The sequence below is a fragment of the Conger conger genome, chromosome 14 (assembly GCF_963514075.1).
Source record: "Conger conger chromosome 14, fConCon1.1, whole genome shotgun sequence".
NCBI classification, from domain to species: Eukaryota; Metazoa; Chordata; class Actinopteri; order Anguilliformes; family Congridae; genus Conger; species Conger conger.
The window spans coordinates 30673722-30693721 of NC_083773.1; the positions used below are offsets into that span (position 1 = coordinate 30673722).

Sequence of the window (20000 nt, forward strand, 5' to 3'; positions counted from 1 at the left end):
CTCACATCTGGCTCAAAACATCCTTCTTGCCTTAACAGAGGTAATGTTTATCGCAGTAATTCCAGCAAACACAACTAGTTAGCTAGCTAGTGACTAAACCACAGAAGCTGGACAAACTTGCCCCTGACTGTCCTCAGCTAACTAGCTTTATAACCATAACGCATTTGCTTCTTGGTCAGGAACAGGGAAACATTGTTCGAACATATCTGCCTAAAGCAGATCCTTGCTCAACAGATATTTGACGAACAGGGCGAGCTGTTCCTTGTTCCTTTTTGGTGGCCTGGCCCTCAAACTGCACTGTCACTGTCATTTAAATACTTCATTTCCTGGAAAAAAAAACAACTGACTGCCAAATCAAATGTGTTCCCATGGCTTTTCCAGCTCTGATTGTCCTTTGGTTGGTCAGTCTTTGCTCTGATTGGTGGAGTGGCGTTGCTATGGACAGGTGAATGTTTTAAGGTTTGCTCTTGACCCACACTTGCACACGGACACAGACACTAGCCGACACCGCCCTAGCTCACCACAAGCAAACCGTGTCATTGGCTCTCCGCCCTGATCTTTTATGACATCATCTGTGTTTATTTCTACAGGGAAAGGAGGAGGGGAAATGGTGGCTACATTTTCCTAATAAATGACCTGGCTTTTCTCTGTAAAAGGGAAGAGGGAGTATTTTAAGGTCGCTTTTAATTCAGGAGTCAGGTCCTGCCGTCAGAGTGCTAATGCGCACCACACACACACACACACATGCAAGCACAGGCACATTTGCTTCAGTTTTATTGTACATGTGTATATGTATGTATGTATGTATGTATAGCTTGTGTGGGTGTATGAATGCTTCAGGAACTGTGCTACAGGATAGGAGGACATTTGGTAGAGCTGTAACAGCACGGAGGCAGGGAGGGGGCGATCAGTCAAAGCAAGCCTGTGCTTGTGTGTGTGTGTGTGTTTGTGTCTGTACGCTTGTCTGTGCGCGTGTGTGCGTCCATGCGTACAGTTTACTGTGTGTGTGCGTCCGTGTGGGCGGTGTAGGCTAGTGTCTGTGCGCGCGTGTGTTCGCATGCGTGCGCGTGCGTACGAGTACCCCCGGGTGACAGCCCCTCACCCCCACAAGCCACTCGCTACGGCACTGAGCAGTTTCCCCTCGGCAGTGACCGCCCCACCCTCCACCACGGTCCTCTGTCACTCAGACTGAAGAGATTCTGCCAGAGCTCCCGGCAGGTCTCCCCCCGTACTGCACAAAACCCAGCCTCTCCTCATTCAGGGGCGGCCGCTCTCTCGGCCTGTCTGTGTCCCTTATTCTCGCCCGCACTGAGGGAGACCGCTTCTGTAACCGTGGAGACGAGCGCAGCGTCTGGAACCCGGAGCCGCGTCACCTGCGCAGAGAGAGCCATGCGACACGGAGCCTTCGCTAATGCCGTTCTGGCTGTGCTTCTCACCCTAGCACCAGAGAGAGCCGTGTGACACAGAGCCTTTCCTAATGGCGTTCTTGCTGTGCTTCTCACCCCAGCACCAGAGAGAGCCGTGTGCCACAGAGCCTTTCCTAATGCCGTTCTGGCTGTGCTTCTCACCCCAGCACCAGAGAGAGCCGTGTGACACAGAGCCTTTCCTAATGGCGTTCTTGCTGTGTTTCCTTACCCCAGCGCTGGAGAGGGCCGTGTGACACAGAGCCTTTGCTAATGGCGTTCTTGCTGTGCTTCCTCTCGCTGCTATCCCCTGTAGCTATGGGTTACCAGCTGCCGTATCCAGGGAACACCTTTGTGCCGCGGTGCGATGGCAGCGAGTCTGGAATCGAGCCCCGCTCGGTTTGGAATGTGGAATAACGGCGGCCGGTAGCGTTCGACAAGGCCGTGTGCGCGAGCGTGCGTTCAGCCGGTCAGGGGTGAGACACGCTGGAGCAGCGTAATGGCGGGAGCGAAGATGTTCCTGCAGATACGCTCTTAATGTCACCGAGGGGAAACGAGTGTAGGACAAGCAAACGAGGACTCCATGAATACAAAAATGTCATATTTCCACTACCCACAATAATTATGAAAATACTAGGCTGTGCCTTCGCCTGGTAGCTTGGCCCACCTAAAGATAAAAGTCAAATCGCTCGTTATGTTTTCTTTGAGTATTTCATTTCCTCTCTCAACCATTCTTATTCACATGGAGTTTGTTTTCTTAGTGCTATTTTTCTCCCGGTTACGTAACGGGCCCCACCCGGCCTGGCGAAGGGCAGAGGGCTCTTCAGTGGGCGCAGACGCCATGCTGGGTTTGTGAAAGCGGGATCGGGGCAGGGTGGGTGCGCTCTCCCGGCCGTGTGATTCGGGTGCAGGGGATCGCACCGGGAGCAGTGCGGGTCGCTGTACCAGGCTGATCATGTGACCGGCAGCCCTGCCTTGTGCTGTGACTCACCGCTCTGTCAGCCGCTGCCCCCGCAGGCCTCACAGGGCATTACACTATTTTCAGCGCAGCAGTCCAAAGGGTTCTTTATTTATTTATTTATTCATTTGCTTTTTGAGGGGGTGGGGCAGGCTTTTTTTGTTTTGTTTTTCTCTCCCCTGCAAACTCACGTTCTTATTATATGACTAAGAATGGATATTATGTGGATGAAATTGGATGACTGGATTTATTTTCATTGTACCGTTGCACAAATTACCAATAGAAACATGGGATGCAATGCTGGTGGAAGCTGCCAGCCAATCTGGTTCAAGCTTTGTTTAATTGTAGCTTCATGTTTAATGTTCATAAATGTAATTGTTCTTTTGTCCAAAATGTGTCTGAAATTGTTCATCTAGCCTCAGTTCATCAGAAGTGTTTCTTGAGATTTGCCATCCTCTCACAATTCTCAAATTTCATTTGGGTTTATTTAAAAAAAGTTTTTTTAACTGACTGCTTGGTTGCTTTGGATGTGTGACTAGTACCCTGTTTACCCACCTCTGCTCACTGGTGTGTTTAACCTGTGTTCCCCTCTGCTCACTGGTGTGTTTAACCTGTGTTCCCCTCTGCTCACCACAGCCTAACCTGTGTTCCCCTCTGTTCACTGGTGTCTAACCTGTGTTCCCCTCTGTTCACTGGTGTCTAACCTGTGTTCCCCTCTGTTCACTGGTGTCTAACCTGTGTTCCCCTCTGTTCACTGGTGTCTAACCTGTGTTCCCCTCTGTTCACTGGTGTCTAACCTGTGTTCCCCTCTGTTCACTGGTGTCTAACCTGTGTTCCCCTCTGTTCACTGGTGTCTAACCTGTGTTCCCCTCTGTTCACTGGTGTCTAACCTGTGTTCCCCTCTGTTCACTGGTGTCTAACCTGTGTTCCCCTCTGTTCACTGGTGTCTAACCTGTGTTCCCCTCTGCTCACTGGTGTCTAACCGGCACTCCACTCTCTGCTCTCCAGTGTGTCTAACCTGCGTTCTCTCCTCTGTGTTCCAGGTCTCCTCATGTCCGTGAGACACTGGCTGTGGCACTGCGGCACCCCACCGGTGGAGTGGTCTGTCGCTGCGATTTGGACCCCGTGATCCCCTCTCCTCCCCCCCTCTCCCCCCACCCCCCCTCCCCCTTCCCCCTCCCCTCAGCGCCGCTCTGCTGGACGTCATGAGCATAGTAATCGCGCTGGGAGTCACCACACCCGAAACGTCCTACTCCGACATGGCTGCCGGATCCGAGTGAGTACGGAGCCCCCCTCCCCTCTGTAGCACGTGTGCTAACACACTTCATTATTATGGTTCTGATTGTCAGCGCTGTTGCCCTTTTCATCATGATTTATTTTTATTTATTTTTTGGTGGTGAAGTGCTGAGTAACCTGGCAGTAAATGCTGTTTACGTGGTCCTGCTTTAGTAAAACTGCCTTGTTTGCTCTGGCAGTGAGCACCATTGAAATGAATTGAGAAAATGTCAGAGCTGGTCTGTGTGTGCTGGTTAGAGCTCTCTCACTGGGACAGAGCTGGTCTGGGTGTGCTGGTTAGAGCTCTCTCACTGGGACAGAGCTGGTCTGGGTGTGCTGGTTAGAGCTCTCTCACTGGGACAGAGCTGGTCTGGGTGTGCTGGTTAGAGCTCTCTCACTGGGACAGAGCTGGTCTGGGTGTGCTGGTTAGAGCTCTCTCACTGGGACAGAGCTAGCCCTGCCGTGAATGAGAAACTACTCCAACCACAGCTGTGGGAGTGCACAGAACCATGGCTACCGGGGACTACCCTACGCTGTGAGTACGGTCTCCTCCACCCGACCCCCACGCTGCCCCGTGAGTAAAACCTGACTACTACACCGCTATGGGAGTAAGGCCTGTACTACTCTCCTACTATACCAGCGCTATGGGAGTAAGGCCTGTACTACTCTCTTTCTACACCACTGCTATGGGAATTAGGCCTCTCTCTCTCCTCCCACTCTCCCATTGTGAGAGCTGTTCCCATTTTTATCTTGATTTATTTTTTTGGTGGTGAAGTCCTGGGTAACCTGGCAGTAAATGCTGTCTACGTGGTCCTGCTTTAGTAAAACTGCCTTGTTTGCTCTGGCAGTGAGCACCATTGAAATGAATTGAGAAAATGTCAGAGCTGGTCTGGATGTGCTGGTTAGAGCTCTCTCACTGGGACAGAGCTGGTCTGGGTGTGCTGGTTAGAGCTCTCTCACTGGGACAGAGCTGGTGTGTGTGTGCTGGTTTGAGCTCTCTCACTGGGGCAGAGCTGGTGTGTGTGTGCTGGTTTGAGCTCTCTCACTGGGACAGAGCTAGTCTAGGTGTCTGGATGTGCTGGTTTGAGCTCTCTCACTGGGACAGAGCTGGTGTGTGTGTGCTGGTTTGAGCTCTCTCACTGGGGCAGAGCTGGTGTGTGTGTGCTGGTTTGAGCTCTCTCACTGGGACAGAGCTGGTCTGGGTGTGCTGGTTAGAGCTCTCTCACTGGGGCAGAGCTGGTGTGTGTGTGCTGGTTTGAGCTCTCTCACTGGGGCAGAGCTGGTGTGTGTGTGCTGGTTTGAGCTCTCTCACTGGGGCAGAGCTGGTGTGTGTGTGCTGGTTTGAGCTCTCTCACTGGGGCAGAGCTGGTGTGTGTGTGCTGGTTTGAGCTCTCTCACTGGGGCAGAGCTGGTCTGGGTGTCTGGATGTGCTGGTTTGAGCTCTCTCACTGGGGCAGAGCTGGTGTGTGTGTGCTGGTTTGAGCTCTCTCACTGGGGCAGAGCTGGTGTGTGTGTGCTGGTTAGAGCTCTCTCACTGGGGCAGAGCTGGTGTGTGTGTGCTGGTTTGAGCTCTCTCACTGGGGCAGAGCTGGTCTGGGTGTCTGGATGTGCTGGTTTGAGCTCTCACTCGGGCACTGGGGCGGAGCTGGGATGGAAAGCCAGGAGAGAGGGGTCAGCCCTACATGACCCTCATTGAGTCGGAATAGCCCCATCTAAGGGACGCTCATGACGTGTACCTTCAGAGACAAAATGTTATTTTTCTCATTGTTTTCATGTTGCCCACCGCCTCCACAATGGTGTTCTTGGATTCCGTATGAACTGGTGCCTACACGTTTGACTCTTGAGCATTTGCAGTGCAGTTTGTGGTCGTCCACGTTTGTCAGTGCTTTTTTTCGGGGTGCAGTGCGGCTCCACCTCCCCTGAACAGCGAAGGGGTGATTAGCGCCTGGTTTCAAAGAAAAAACAGTCATTATGTTCCATTAGAGTCACGATGCTTGCCGATTTGTAGGGGCATACATTCAGTTCTCACGCACCAATGCGAGGAATCGGCACCAGAGTGGCTTGGGGTTTGGAGTTACGTTTGATGGGGAAAAATCGCAGCTATCGTCAGTGAATGGCATGTTCGGTATGCGAGGTGTGCTGTGGTTTCATCAGCACACAGGATTTAAAATATTTTTTTAAAATATTTTTTTCTTTTAATATTGTCATTGATTGTGAAAATAGAAGCTGCTATAGAGCTGCTATAAGCTGTCTCCGCAGGAGTCCCTGCTCACGAGCGCTGCGCTGCATAAAAACAGGGAGGGATGTGAGCTGCACAGTCACTGCTCACACTGCTGCTAAACACTGTGTACAATTACAGACGGTTATCAGTCGCATGGCTCCCTCTAGCGGCGTGTCTGCGTCTCTGCACCTTGATGCAGAGAATATTGGCCTCAGTCACAACAAAAGGCTTACGTTTGAAAGAAACCGTTATGTAAATCATTGTTGGCGCGAGTGACCAATGTGAGTATCTGAAACGCAGAATCATCTTCTAATGTGGAACATTAGAGGAAATAATAAACCCGATGCTTTTATTTACATAGATTATTTTTAATCCTGCTTGGGACTGCTCTTTTAGCTGGGTTTGAGCTGTAAAATATTTGAGTGTCAGTGACTGCAGCTGCACATTGGGCAGGTGCGTATTAGCTATGCTGTCAGTACTGACCTGGCAGTGAGCTGCATACTAACCGACGGGCACTGCTGAAGTGGCCTGCATCGTTCACTGTGCCTGGACGTGAATGGGCTTGGGACACTACGCAGTCTGTGTTTGCTGGGTCCGGGTAATCCATCTCACGGCTTGTCAGGTCACTTTTAATAATTGGGCTTTCAGTAAGGTTCCTCCTGAGAGCTCTTGTCTGGGCACCAGGGTCTAATGGAATCTGCATGTTGCTTGGAGCAACGTAATTGGCTCTTTATTTATTTATGCGGTTGCATATAGCTGTGTGGTGATTCAACGATTGTCTTCCGCTTTTTTTTTGTGTTGCTGGTGCTAATTTGGCATGGTGTTCACTCCTGTGTTGTGTTTGTTTTTCTTTTTTTTCTTTTTTTAAAGTAAGCCATTTCTCCAGATTCTCCTGTTGAATCTTTTGCCCAAGGAGCATTGTCAGGGTAGCAGCAATGACAAGAATGCAAGAGCCATTAAGTCTTGACACGCAGAAATAGCACAATTATCACAGACAGTAAAATGGCTTTAAACTGTAAAATTGAGTTTTAAAAAGTTGTATTATAGGGAATGAGAATTCTGTGAGGGAAAATAAATGAGTGTTCACAGAAATCAATGCATTCTGTGCAAGAATACTGAATGGCTCCTGACTATGACTGAATAATTTTGTACTAGGTATGAATAAATAGCAGTTTGAGGAGTACGGAGTGTGCTGAGGTAATGTCTTGTGTGCTGTTGCAGCCCTGAGTCAGTGGAAGCAAGCCCTGCCGTGAATGAGAAAAACTACTCCAACCACAGCTGTGGGAGTGCACAGAACCATGGCTACCGGGGACTACCCTACGCTGTGAGTACGGTCTCCTCCACCCGACCCCCACGCTGCCCCGTGAGTAAAACCTGACTACTACCCCTCTACTACACCGCTATGGGAGTGAGGCCTGTACTACTCTCCTACTATACCACCGCTGTGGGACAAAGGCCTGTTCTAATCTCCTCTACACCACCGCTACGGGAGTAAGGCCTGTAGTACTCTCCTACTATACCACCGCTATGGGAGTAAGGCCTGTACTACTCTCCTACTACACCACCGCTATGGGAGTAAGGCCTGTACTACTCTCCTACTACACCGCTGCTATGGAAGTAAGGGTTGTACTACTCTCCTACTACACCACCGCTATGGGAGTAAGACCTGTTCTACTCTCCTACTATACCACCGCTATGGGTGTTAGGCCTATACTACTATCTTTCTACACCACTGCTATGGGAGTAAGGCCTGTTCTACTCTCCTACTATACCACCGCTATGGGAGTAAGGCCTCTCTCTCTCCTCCCACTCTCCCATTGTGAGAAAGCTTCTGCGACCCAGCTATAGTTTTAGACACATTGCAGCTCTGTCCTTTTACTGTGCTGTCTCTTGCACTAATTCATTTCAGATGTTAGAAAATCAGGAAGGCAGATTGTGTTCTTTTTGCTGTGTGTAGGAGACGTTGAAGCGGGATGCAGAGTACAGAATGTGCCGTTTCTCACAGGGGCCTTTAGTTCCAAGGGCAGCTGCTGCCGTTCTGAGAAGCTCCAGCGCTCACGGTTTAGCTCCATTTAAAACAGAAACCCAGAGCAGCGTTTTGGGAGCCCGGCTGATCACGCCACTGATGGCCGGGGTAGACCGATCTCCCTGCTCGTCCCTCCGAGTGCGGACTGCTGGGTGAAGGACTCGAGTGGATCTCGAGTGAGATTATCATTTTTTGAAGTCTGCTGCGCTCGCCTTGGATGTGACAAAGAAACGATGGGCTTAGAAACTCGAGGTTTGGCAGCTAGGAAGGAATAATGTCATACTAATTGGTTCACTAGAAATATGTAATGATACATATGGTACATATGGAATGGTACATTGTGTTTTGAAACATGCACATCTGCGATCAGGCTAGATGAATCGCCTGCTACAGCAAGCGCCCACGTCAGGTGTTCTGTGGCGGAGTAGTTGACACTGCTGCAACCTCTCTACAACACACAAACAGTTTCATCGTGTCACAAATCTTTGCCGTGAACTGGCCTTTAGACTGGTTTCTCGGCATTTTGTTTTTCTGATGCCTGACCGCTGTTGTTCTGCGCTGTCTGCTCTCAGGATCACAACTATGGCGCACCCCCTCCTCCGACCCCGCCCGCCTCCCCCCTCTCCCAGACCATCATCCCCCGCGTGGAGCTCAATGGCGTCATGTGCTCACGTTACCACGACGACAACTCCGCCGACAGTGACAGCTCCTCGGACGAAGAGGGGGGCGTGGCCAGCTGGTGCCCCTGCAGCCTGAGGCAGGATGGCTTCCTCATCAAGTGTGAGAACTGCAGGTGAGGCAGGGCTTCCTCATCAAGTGTGAGAACTGCAGGTGAGGCAGGGCTTCCTCATCAAGTGTGAGAACTGCAGGTGAGGCAGGGCTTCCTCATCAAGTGTGAGAACTGCAGGTGAGGCAGGGCTTCCTCATCAAGTGTGAGAACTGCAGGTGAGGCAGGATGACTTCCTCCAGTGTGAGAACTGCAGGTGAGGCAGGGCTTCCTCATCAAGTGTGAGAACTGCAGGTGAGGCAGGATGGCTTCCTCATCAAGTGTGAGAACTGCAGGTGAGGCAGGATGGCTTCCTCATCAAGTGTGAGAACTGCAGGTGAGGCAGGATGACTTCCTCCAGTGTGAGAACTGCAGGTGAGGCAGGGCTTCCTCATCAAGTGTGAGAACTGCAGAAGGAAAGGCCTAAGAAGGGAGGGGCTTAGGAATAAGTGAAGGAGTGGCCTAGGAAGCAGAGGAGGGGCTTGCTGAGGGGGAGATGATAGGTTGAATATGTGAGAGATGGTTTGGTACAGTAGAGAGAAGGAAGAGAGGGGGGTGAAGGTGAACGTGGGCAGATGTTGGGAAAATACGGTGGGAGCTGTACTTACATTTATCCCTGTATTAAGGTGTTTATGGCTTGCTTCATTTATCCAACAATAACAGGGGCTTGGACCGAAGGAAAGGGGTGGATACACCGCGCAGAAAACCCGAAAACGTGTCCGGTAAGTCAGAACGCCGGCGCCCGTAGCCGCTAGCGCTTAGCGTAGCGTCAGAGCCGCCCTGAGACTGACGCCGCCTCCTCCTGTGCGCAGTCGGGGAGAGCAGCGCCACGGAGAGCGGGGACGAGGAGGTGTCGCCATCCACCGTGTCCTACACCGCCACCCAGCACACGCCGACCAGCATCACCCTCACCGTCAACCGCATCAAGAGGAACAAGCCCAAGAAGAGGAAGAAGAGCACCGAGAAGGCCCGCAGCGCCCCCAAGGGCAAGAAGATCAAGGTAGGCGGTCGCGGCAGGCTCTCGAGTTCTCTTAAAAACCAAGAAATATGTCGGCCCTCAAAGACTGTATTCCATAGGCTGTGGCGAGGACTGTCGGGGTCCCGGTTCTTTCTGCAAACTATTAAGAATGTGATTCTTCCACAGGCTTTCAGAGAGGGTTCCAGGAAGTCCATGAGGATGAAGGCAAGTCTTACTACGAATATCTTGTGTAACGATAACAATGTTGTCTTCAAGGCCATTATTACCCATTCCCTGAAACTCATTGGACCTCACTGTCCTCTTTAAAGCACTTTTTTGATTCAAGTTGATGGTAGTGTCGCAAATCAGCCACGAGAGGGCATCAGAGCCCAGAGCAGTTGAATCGGAGGGACGGAGGGGTGACCGTGTGTATGGCTGGGCCTTCGCAGAACTCCACCACCGAGGCCAGCACGCTGGACGAGAACACGGCCGAGGGCTGGGAGACGAGGATCAGGCAGTGGACGGACCAGTACGAGGAGGCCTTCGCCAACCAGTACAGCGCCGACGTCCAGACGCTGCTGCAGCTCCACCGCGCCGCCAGCAAGGCCTCGGAGGGAAAGGCGCCCACCGGAGCCGCCATGGACACCATCAACCGCACCGAGCTGGCCTGCAACAACACCGTCATCGGCTCGCAGATGCAGGTGCGGCCCGGGGAGGGCTTCCGTTTTCACACACTTCCGGCTCACACACTATACTCGTGAGGACATTTTCTGGGTTTGGTCCACGTTGACTTTCCGCCGTTTCTCCTTGAGTGTACTGAGCCTGTTCTCTCTGGGTGCACAGCTGCAGTTGGGCAGGGTCACTCGGGTGCAGAAACACCGGAAGATTCTGCGCGCCGCGCGGGACCTGGACCCCGACACTCTGATCATCGAGTACAGGGGGAAGGTCATGCTCAAGCAGCAGTTTGAGGTCAACGGACACTTCTTCAAAAAGTAAGAACCCTCTGGGCAGCGCTGTTCATGGGGCTTCTCAGTGTTACACGTGTGCCTGGGTCTCTTCTTGTACACACTGCTCAACTTCTGAAATGTCCTGAAAAGGTCCTCGCCTGAAGTCGGGTGTGTGTTATTATGTTAGAAATAAGCACTGAGGAAATTTCTGGAAGATTTAGAAAGATTTTCAGATAGCCTTCACTGAGGGGAAACGATTTACTTACTTTGACATTAAAGTAATTTTGAACTGTTGTTAAGAGTGAGTGTAAGCCCTGGCAGATGGTAGTGCATATGACGGTATTGTCACTTTGTCAAATTGTCACCAAGCCTTTGAGGGATGGCAGTGCTCTGAGTAAAGTGTTCTCCTGTGTGGCTGTTGCGCAGACCCTACCCTTTCGTACTGTTCTACTCCAAGTTCAACGAGGTGGAGATGTGTGTGGACGCCCGGACGTTCGGCAACGACGCTCGCTTCATCAGGAGGTCCTGCACGCCCAACGCTGAGGTGAGCTGCTCCGTGCTCCTGTCAAACGCCACCGCAGCTGGGCCAAGAGCACTGCGGTCCGTAGCACACTGCTGTACGCGCCCAGGAGATGTAGACGTGCGGCTTCTGCAAACTTCACGTTCTCCTTAATGATGGCCTGAAATACTGCTCCTGTACGCCTCACCCTTTCATTAATATGCTTGAAACAGAGGTGGTGAAATTGGGCAACAGCGAATTAAAGTTTGCTATTTGGGCAACTAAAAACCTTCCGATTACTTGGAAGAACTCAATTTGAAGAATGTGTGCACCTGCTTACCAGAGCATTCACTCGTTTCTGTTGTCTTTCTCCTACTTTGCCTTTTTTTTGTTTGCCTCTTAAGTGTATTTTTAGCCGCAGTCTATTCCAGTATTAACAGAGCTGCCTGTATGAATTTTTGCATAAAAGTTACAGGATCTAATGTGCAGTCACTTATCAGCCTAGTGTGTCACTGGTCAGTTGGGTGAATTTAACTTCTCTCATGCAATGTAAAGAACTGGCGCCCCCTGTTGGTGGCTGCTATCCATTACATTACTCTGGTAAGACCCAAACTGTATTCACATACTGTGTACAGTGTACTTTCTAGTGCTCATTTGGACAGTATGCAAAACTTGTTCCAACTATACTGTGGAAATGTAAGATGTTCCGCCCTTGCTTGGCCATGCATCAGTGAAACTTATATTATATTTATGGGTTGCTGACTTTCCTAAAAATATGAATATATCTTCCTGAATATACTCAGCAAAACCCTGGCCATGAGTATGCCATCCTGGAACTTTAAGTGTACTACACGTAGAGAAACAACTATACTCAGGTACGCTGATCCACAGCTTCAGAGTGGATTGAATCTCTCTACACTGGGGGGGGCGCTGTTTCCCACCCAGCTGACCCGGGACCCAGTAGCACACGCATAGGGTGTGACCAGTGCTCCAGCATATGGCCGTCTCTGATAGGAGCATTCAGACGTGCACTCTGACCGTGCCCCCTCCCCCCAGGTGCGACACATGATCGCTGAGGGCATGATCCACCTGTGCATCTACGCTGTGACTCACATCACCAAGGACTGTGAGGTCACCATCGGGTTCGACTACGAGTTCAACAGCTGGTCAGCCACTTTTCACATTCGCTTTGAGTTTAATTTCGGCTTAATTATACTGACTTAGACCGTGTAGACTGTGCAGGAAGTTCTTAAACTGAAATGAAAATACTTTACACAATAAGTGTCGTCAGAATCAGTAGAGAAATACTGCTTGTAAAAGTTTCAAACTTTTTTTTCATGGGAACATGTCCCAAGCTGTAGGTTCACCTGTTGTCAGTTATTAGACTGAAACTGGGGGGTAGTGCGCAGTAAGAGTCCTTCCTGATGGAGTCTAGATAAGCTCTTTCTGTACCAATGGAGGCCTTGTCTCCCAGTCAAAGCCCAGGCCTGGGTTCATTCGCACTTCTTCTCTGACCTCTCCTCAGCAATTACAAGGTGGACTGCGCGTGTCACAAGGGGAACCAGAACTGCCCGGTTCAGAAGCACAACCTGAGCCCCCCGGAGCTGCCCCTCCGGCCCCCCTCGCTGCCCGCCCAGCCTGGGGCGGAGACGCGCCGCAGGAAGGCCCGGCGGAAAGAGCTGGAAGGGGGCGTGTCCGACGACAGCAACCAGCAGCCCGAGGACCCCGCCGACGCCAAGGCAACCAGCGACACCGAGGTTAGCGCAGTTACTATGGTGACCGTCGTCAGATCAAGACTGCGCTGATGCGCTGTGCGAGTGTGTGGATGCTTCCCACGGTCTTCTTTCATACAGTAAAAGAACAGTCTTTACGCAGTATTTTCAAAAGTTTGAATTCACCTTTCGCGAAGTGTGTTTGCAAGCCCATTCCATAGGGTCTCGAAAGCCACTTATTCTTTTTAGGAGTCGTTTAGCAACTTCATGCGTACTGACATAGGTACCATTTTATACAGTGCTTTGATTTCTGAACGCTGCCACCCTCTTTGTATGTTGATGTAGTGATGTAGAGACTGTGAATGTGTTTGGTTTGGTTCTGTTCCAGGAGAGAGACTATGAATGTATTTGGTTCTGTTCCAGGAGAGAGACTGTGAATGTGTTTGGTTTGGTTCTGTTCCAGGAGAGAGATTGTGAATGTGTTTGTTTTGGTTCTGTTCCAGGAGAGAGACTATGAATGCATTTGGTTCTGTTCCAGGAGAGAGACTGTGAATGTGTTTGGTTTGGTTCTGTTCCAGGAGAGAGATTGTGAGTGAGTTTGGTTTGGTTCTGTTCCAGGAGAGAGACTGTGAGTGAGTTTGGTTCTGTTCCAGGAGAGAGACTGTGAATGATTTTGGTTTGGTTCTGTTCCAGGAGAGAGACTGTGAATGAGTTTGGTTTGGTTCTGTTCCAAGAGAGAGAATGTGAATGAGTTTGGTTTGGTTCTGTTCCAGGAGAGAGACTGTGAATGTGTTTGTTTTGGTTCTGTTCCAGGAGAGAGTCTGTGAGTGAGTTTGGTTCTGTTCCCGAAGAGAGACTGTGAATGAGTTTGGTTCTGTTCCAGGAGAGAGACTGTGAATGAGTTTGTTTTGGTTCTGTTCCAGGAGAGAGACTGTGAATGAGTTTGGTTCTGTTCCAGGAGAGAGACTGTGAATGAGTTTGTTTTGGTTCTGTTCCAGGAGAGAGACTGTGAATGAGTTTGGTTCTGTTCCAGGAGAGAGACTGTGAATGAGTTTGTTTTGGTTCTGTTCCAGGAGAGAGACTGTGAATGAGTTTGGTTCTGTTCCAGGAGAGAGACTGTGAATGAGTTTGTTTTGGTTCTGTTCCAGGAGAGAGACTGCGATGGGCTGAAGCTGGAAGATGGGGAGGAAGCGGAGCTGGAAGAGGGTGGAGCTCTACTGCAGAGTAGGCGGGTATGTTTCAGTTCCAACACAAATTCACAGAGATGCATAATCATCATTATAGGATGTTCTGAGGTGGATTAGGACTTGACCAAGGCAAATACACACAACTTTTCTTTCTTTTTGTACATGTTGATGAACAGAGAAATGTTTAGGACTAGTTACCCATGAAAATGGACCGTGTGTATAAGCCAAAATAAGGTTTAGGACTGGTTGCCCATGTACTTCATCCTGCCAGTCTGGTGAAGGTCAGCTTCTCTCAAAATGGCAAACGCACTGCCTGCTCTCTAAAAGAAAGTAAATATTTCTTATACTAGGTTAGTTGGGAGGCCAGCTATATGAAAAAGGTGAACATGAAGTGTCTCTGTCTCCAGACCCGTGAGGATCAGAAGGCAGAGGCCATCATGCACGTGTTTGAGAACCTGGAGAAGAGGAAGAAGAGGTCGTCTCAGAGCCAGGGCGCGGCGGCTGAGGAGCCCAAACAGGAGGGCCAGGAGCTGGAGGAGGACAGGGCCTCGCCCACCGGGTCCCACACTGCCCAGAGCGGGGGGGTTGGAGTCAGCACGCGGCGAGCCTCCTACATCACCGTGAGTCCCCCCTCTCTCTCTCTCCATCTCCACTCTTCTCTCCCTTTCTCTCTCCAGCAGGGGTTCATTCTCCCATGCTCCCGCTCCTTTCATATGAAGGGGCAGCCTGTAAGCGTGGTGGTTAAGGTACATGACTTGAGTTTGGCAAGGTCGGTGGTTCAATCACAGTGTAGCCACGATTAGATCCTCCCAGCTCTTGGGCCATTGAGCAAGGCCCGTAACACCACAGGTTTATCCCCTGCTTAGTCTAATCAACTGTAAGTCGCTTTGGATAAAACTGTAATAACATGTAATGTAATATCCCTGTCTCTCTGCCCCTCTGAGACTGAAGCTCTTGGGTGCAAACACAGAAGAAGTGGAGTGCATGTGCTGGTATTTGAGCAGTGGTTTTTCCTCTCTCCCCCCCCCCCCCCCCCCCCCCCGGTCTGGTTTCAGGAGGTACCGCCCACAGAGCTGGAGAAAGCGCCCTCCACGCCCGCCGCCTCCAAACCCGCCCCCGCCAGGTCCTCCAAGCCCCGGCCCAAGAGCCGCATGTCCCGGTACCGGTCCAGCTCGTCCCAGCGCGCCCGGCGCCAGAGGCAGGCCCTGGCCCAGCAGGCGGCCGAGCAGGGCCAGGGCGTGGCCGAGGAGGGGACCGCGGGGGCCGCGGCCACGGAGCCGGGGGTGGGGGAGGGGGCGCTCGGCGGGGGGCAGCCCCTCGACACGGACGGGCTGGGAGGCATGGCCGCTGGAGCCCTGGGAAACAAAGCCCAGCTTCGGTACCCTAAAACCAAGAAGGTATGTAACCCGCACGCACAGCTCCCACACCTTCTGTTGAGCCTCTTCATCAGAAGAGCATTTTACCTATGCAGAGTCATCATAGCCCATAGACAATAGACAGTAGAATATTTCCACCAAAAATGTATCCTTTAACATCGTACATATACCTTTGAGATGTCTTTGAAATTCTCAGTAAATTATGTGATTTCAGTTGTGATGGAGTAAAGTGTTAGTATCGCTGTGTCCTTTTCCACTTTTATTGTTAAAAGCAGTTTATTTGGTGCGATTGTCAATGAAACATTCCTGGGGGTTTACAATTATATGATTTGACAGACATTTCAAAGAAACTTTATAGAAACTATAAATATGACAAAAATGACATTTGAAAGTGTTGTTAAACCCGCTGAAAGAAGGTAGAGTAGGACAGTCACAGTTCTGTATGCACACCCGTGATGCCATACTTACACGCCCGTGAATGGCGGCTGAAGGCCTGTGTGTTCCCCGCACCGCAGTATCTGGTGACGGAGTGGCTGAACGATAAAGTTCTGGAGAAGCCGGAGTGTCCGGTGGACCGGCCCCTGCGCATCACCACGGACCCCACGGTGCTGGCCACCACCCTCAACATGCTGCCGGGCCTGTCCCACTCCCCCCTCATCTGCACCACGCCCAAACACTACGTCCGCTTCGGATCCCCCTTCACCCCCGAGCGCCGCCGCCGCCCCGTCAGCGTGGACGCGTCCTACGGCTCCTTCAAGAAGGTGCAGCGTCCAAAACACTCTCACTTATACCATAATCACTTATACCAGTACACTCACTTATACCAGTACACTCACTTATACCAGTACACTCACTTATACCAACACACTCTCACTTATACCATAATCACTTATACCAGTACACTCACTTATACCAGTACACTCACTTATACCATAATCACTTATACCAGTACACACTAACTTATACCAATACACACACTTATACCAGTACATTCACTTATACCAACACACACTCACTTATACCAATACACACTCACTTATACCATAACCACTTATACCAATACACACTCACTTATACCATAATCACTTATACCAGTGCACACTAACTTATACCAATACACTCACTTATACCATAATCACTTATACCAGTACACACTAACTTATACCAATACACTCACTTATACCATAATCACTTATACCAACACACTCTCACTTATACCATAATCACTTATACCAATATATATTCTCACTTATACCAGTACACTCACTTATACCAATACACTCTCACTTATACCAATACACACACTTATACCAATACACACACTCACTTATACCAATACACTCACTTATACCAGTACACTCACTCACTTATACCAATACACTCACTTATACCAATACACACACTCACTTATACCAGTACACTCACTCACTTATACCAATACACACACTCAATACACACACTCACTTATACCAATACACTCTCACTTATACCATAATCACTTATACCAATACACACTCACTTATACCAGTACACATACGTATACCAATACACACACTCACTTATACCAATACACACTCACTTATACCAGTACACTCACTCACTTATACCAATACACACACTCAATACACACACTCACTTATACCAATACACACACTCAATACACACACTCACTTATACCAATACACTCTCACTTATACCAATACACACACTCACTTATACCAATACACACTCACTTATACCAATACACATCCTCACTTATACCAATACACACACTCACTCACTTCTACCAATACACACTCACTTATACCAACATACATACTCACTTATACCAGTACACACCCTCACTTATACCAATACACACTCACTTATACCAATACACACATACTTCAAAACACAATACACAAAACACATACTCACAATACACATACAAGAATTCGTTTCTGACGTTGTGTGATGTTCCTGGCGATTTTGTGCAGCGGTGGATCAAGCAAGCGCAGGACGAGAGCACCTCCTCAGCCAACGCCGAGGACGGGACGGAGTCCAACTGCTCGCACCAGAGCAACAGCAGCGGCCACAGCACCTCCAACCCCTTTCAGACCGGTGCGTAGGCCTCCAAACATCCCACAAACCCCTACGCGCTGGACGTCAGTTAGTTAGCAAAGATGGGTAAAAGTGCAGCAGACCATTAGCAAGCGGTTTTCCGTTTTGATTTACTTTTTTTTAAATCAGGCTGGGACTTGACCTTTCCTAGCCGCAGTCCCATGAACGTTATGAGCATTGCGATGTTAACTGTGAGGGATTAGTTTTGGCTAGGGGCCAGTTAGGCCTCCTGCACTCTATCGGGGTGAGTCTGGAGGTGAATCATCTCCTTAGCCCCTGTCTGCTCCAGGGCTATTATGCTGTCAGCTAGCACACTGCCACAGAGCCTACAATGTGTTTCCCATATGAAACATTAAACAAATAATAGCTTTTTATATAGTTGATATATCTTGCTATTGTTCCTTTTGGATGTTATTAAATGTGTGATTAGCACCAACCTCGAGAACCGACTGAAATACCTTTGTCAAGAAGGTTGTTTGTTCTGAAAGTTCGCTAGATTTTATCACTGCTGTTGTCCTGAAGAGTCAGCTGGGCTTGACTGCAGTTTCTGGTCTTATAAACCCGTCGGTATATTGTAATGGCGCAGGAAGTTGCGGTTGCGTTTGTTTGACCGCGCCGCCTCTCCACCCCTCCGCAGAACTGACCGCACCTTACAAGAAGCGGAAATCGAAGTACGCCTCGGAGCCACCGCCACTACCCTCGGCTGACCTACTGCGGCCTCTGTCCCCCATCACGCCGCCCCTGACCTCCGACCCCACGCACCCGCTGCTGGCCTCCTCCTGCTCCCTCATCCTGGGCACCGAGGACGAGAGGCACAATGGCTACAGCCTCCCCTACTCCCCCCAGCGCTCGCTGTCCACCAGCCGCTGCAACACCCCGCTGCAGTTCGAGGTAACCACAGCCTTCACATATCCTCATTACTGCTTTATGTAACATTTATTAGCACGTTAGCACCAGTTTTCACATATCCTCGTTACTGGTTTATGCAACATTTATTAGCACGTTAGCATAGTTTTCACATTCTCATTACAGGTTTATGTAACATTTATTAGCACGTTAGCATAGTTTTCACATATCCTCATTACAGGTTTATGTAACATTTATTAGCATGTTAGTATAGTTTTCACATCGTCATTACAGGTTTATGTAACATTTATTAGCATGTTAGCACCAGTTTTCACATATCCTCATTACTGGTTTATGCAACATTTATTAGCACGTTAGCATAGTTTTCACATTGTCATTACAGGTTTATGTAACATTTATTAGCACGTTAGCATAGTTTTCACATATCCTCATTACAGGTTTATGTAACATTTATTAGCGTGTTAGTATAGTTTTCACATCGTCATTACAGGTTTATGTAACATTTATTAGCATGTTAGCACCAGTTTTCACATATCCTCGTTACAGGTTTATGTAACATTTATTAGCACATTAGCATAATTTTCACATATCCTCATTCCAGGTTTATGTAACATTCATTAGCACGTTAGCATTCGATAGTATATCAACCCTTGCGGTTTTCCCCAGAGTGTTCCTTTGACATAGTGGCATTGAAAGTGTCTTTCGATGGAAGCATCTGCCAGTTGACTAAAAGTGAATGGAGCAACCTTCTTGTTTACCAACGAGATTGAACACGAGGCTAGTGTGTTGGTTCTTAGCTGTGTCAGTCAGTATTTCAGCTGAACAGTCCTGTGGTGATTGGTTCTTTGTGAATTGAGTGTAAATTTTACTTTTCAGCATCTGATCTGCATGTTTTTGTGAATTTTTCTCTAAATGGCTTTCACAAGTTTAGTTTTTTTCCCCCCCTCTCTCCACAGAACATATCCTCTCCCGAGGGCTCACCTGTACACAGACCCGAGTCTCTCTCTCCTGAGGTCAGTCTCTAGCTTCTTCAGTGGCTTCAGTAATGAAAACAGTGGTTAGACCATCTGAGGTGAAAGTGGCACACTGCTAGGTCAGGCCACCCTGCTGTTTTTGGATAGACTATGTGACCCCCCTCTCTCCCCCTTCTACAGCCCTGCTTGTGTCCAGACTATGACGTGCAGCGCCCGGCGTACCCCGACCCCCCGCTGCCCGCCGGCCTGGAGAGCCCCGCCCTGCCGGCCTGCCCGTTGGCCGAGGACTTTGCCCCGGTAACCCCGGAGCCCCCCGGGGCCGCCCCACTCCCGCCGGCGGTCGCCACAGCGCCCCCCGAGAGCCAGGCCAGGGAGCAGGCCTTCCGCACCGAGTTCAACCTGATCTACACCTGCTCGCCGCTCAACGCCAACCTGGGCGAGGGGCTGTCCGCCCGCGGGCCCACGGCCGACCGCCGCCCGTCGCAGTCGGAGGCCGGCGGGTTCTCGCCCGCCGAGCCGTTCTTCGGCGGGATGGGCGGGCAGGGCCTCCTCTCGGACGCCGTGGCCGGCTCCCTGTCGCCCTACGCCGAGCCGCACTACAGCGGCAGCTACCCCGACCACGGCACGCCCCCGCACCCCAGCAACCCGCCGCAGAAAAAGAAGGCAAGTCCTCCCACTCCCCGGTCTGCCCCTCCGGTGGTGACCTCACAGGAAGTGATGTATGCCCGACT

General features: G+C 50.2%; 1 protein-coding gene across 3 annotated transcripts in view; it reads left to right on the forward strand.

Moving 5' to 3' along the window:
* The window catches only part of setd5 (SET domain containing 5), a 40236-nt gene that overhangs the window by 12035 nt on the left and 8201 nt on the right, over positions 1 to 20000 (forward strand). The window contains exons 2-20 of one of the 3 annotated variants that reach the window (XR_009704809.1): positions 3405 to 3637; positions 7079 to 7181; positions 8456 to 8676; positions 9313 to 9371; positions 9462 to 9649; positions 9794 to 9832; positions 10057 to 10308; positions 10451 to 10599; positions 10981 to 11098; positions 12110 to 12219; positions 12579 to 12810; positions 13914 to 13997; positions 14360 to 14572; positions 15008 to 15349; positions 15844 to 16089; positions 17305 to 17428; positions 18066 to 18319; positions 19252 to 19308; positions 19450 to 20000. The exon at positions 19450 to 20000 is cut by the window's right edge and continues 502 nt beyond it. Coding sequence is in view for 2 of the 3 variants with exons in the window: in XM_061219903.1 (XP_061075887.1) it covers positions 3567 to 3637; positions 7079 to 7220; positions 8456 to 8676; positions 9313 to 9371; positions 9462 to 9649; positions 9794 to 9832; positions 10057 to 10308; positions 10451 to 10599; positions 10981 to 11098; positions 12110 to 12219; positions 12579 to 12810; positions 13914 to 13997; positions 14360 to 14572; positions 15008 to 15349; positions 15844 to 16089; positions 17305 to 17428; positions 18066 to 18319; positions 19252 to 19308; positions 19450 to 20000 (3452 nt within the window). In the remaining variant the exon portion in view is untranslated. Of the gene's footprint in view, positions 1 to 3404; positions 3638 to 7078; positions 7221 to 8455; positions 8677 to 9312; positions 9372 to 9461; positions 9650 to 9793; positions 9833 to 10056; positions 10309 to 10450; positions 10600 to 10980; positions 11099 to 12109; positions 12220 to 12578; positions 12811 to 13913; positions 13998 to 14359; positions 14573 to 15007; positions 15350 to 15843; positions 16090 to 17304; positions 17429 to 18065; positions 18320 to 19251; positions 19309 to 19449 lie in introns of all 3 variants that reach the window. The other 2 variants (XM_061219904.1, XM_061219903.1) reach the window with 2 other exon arrangements.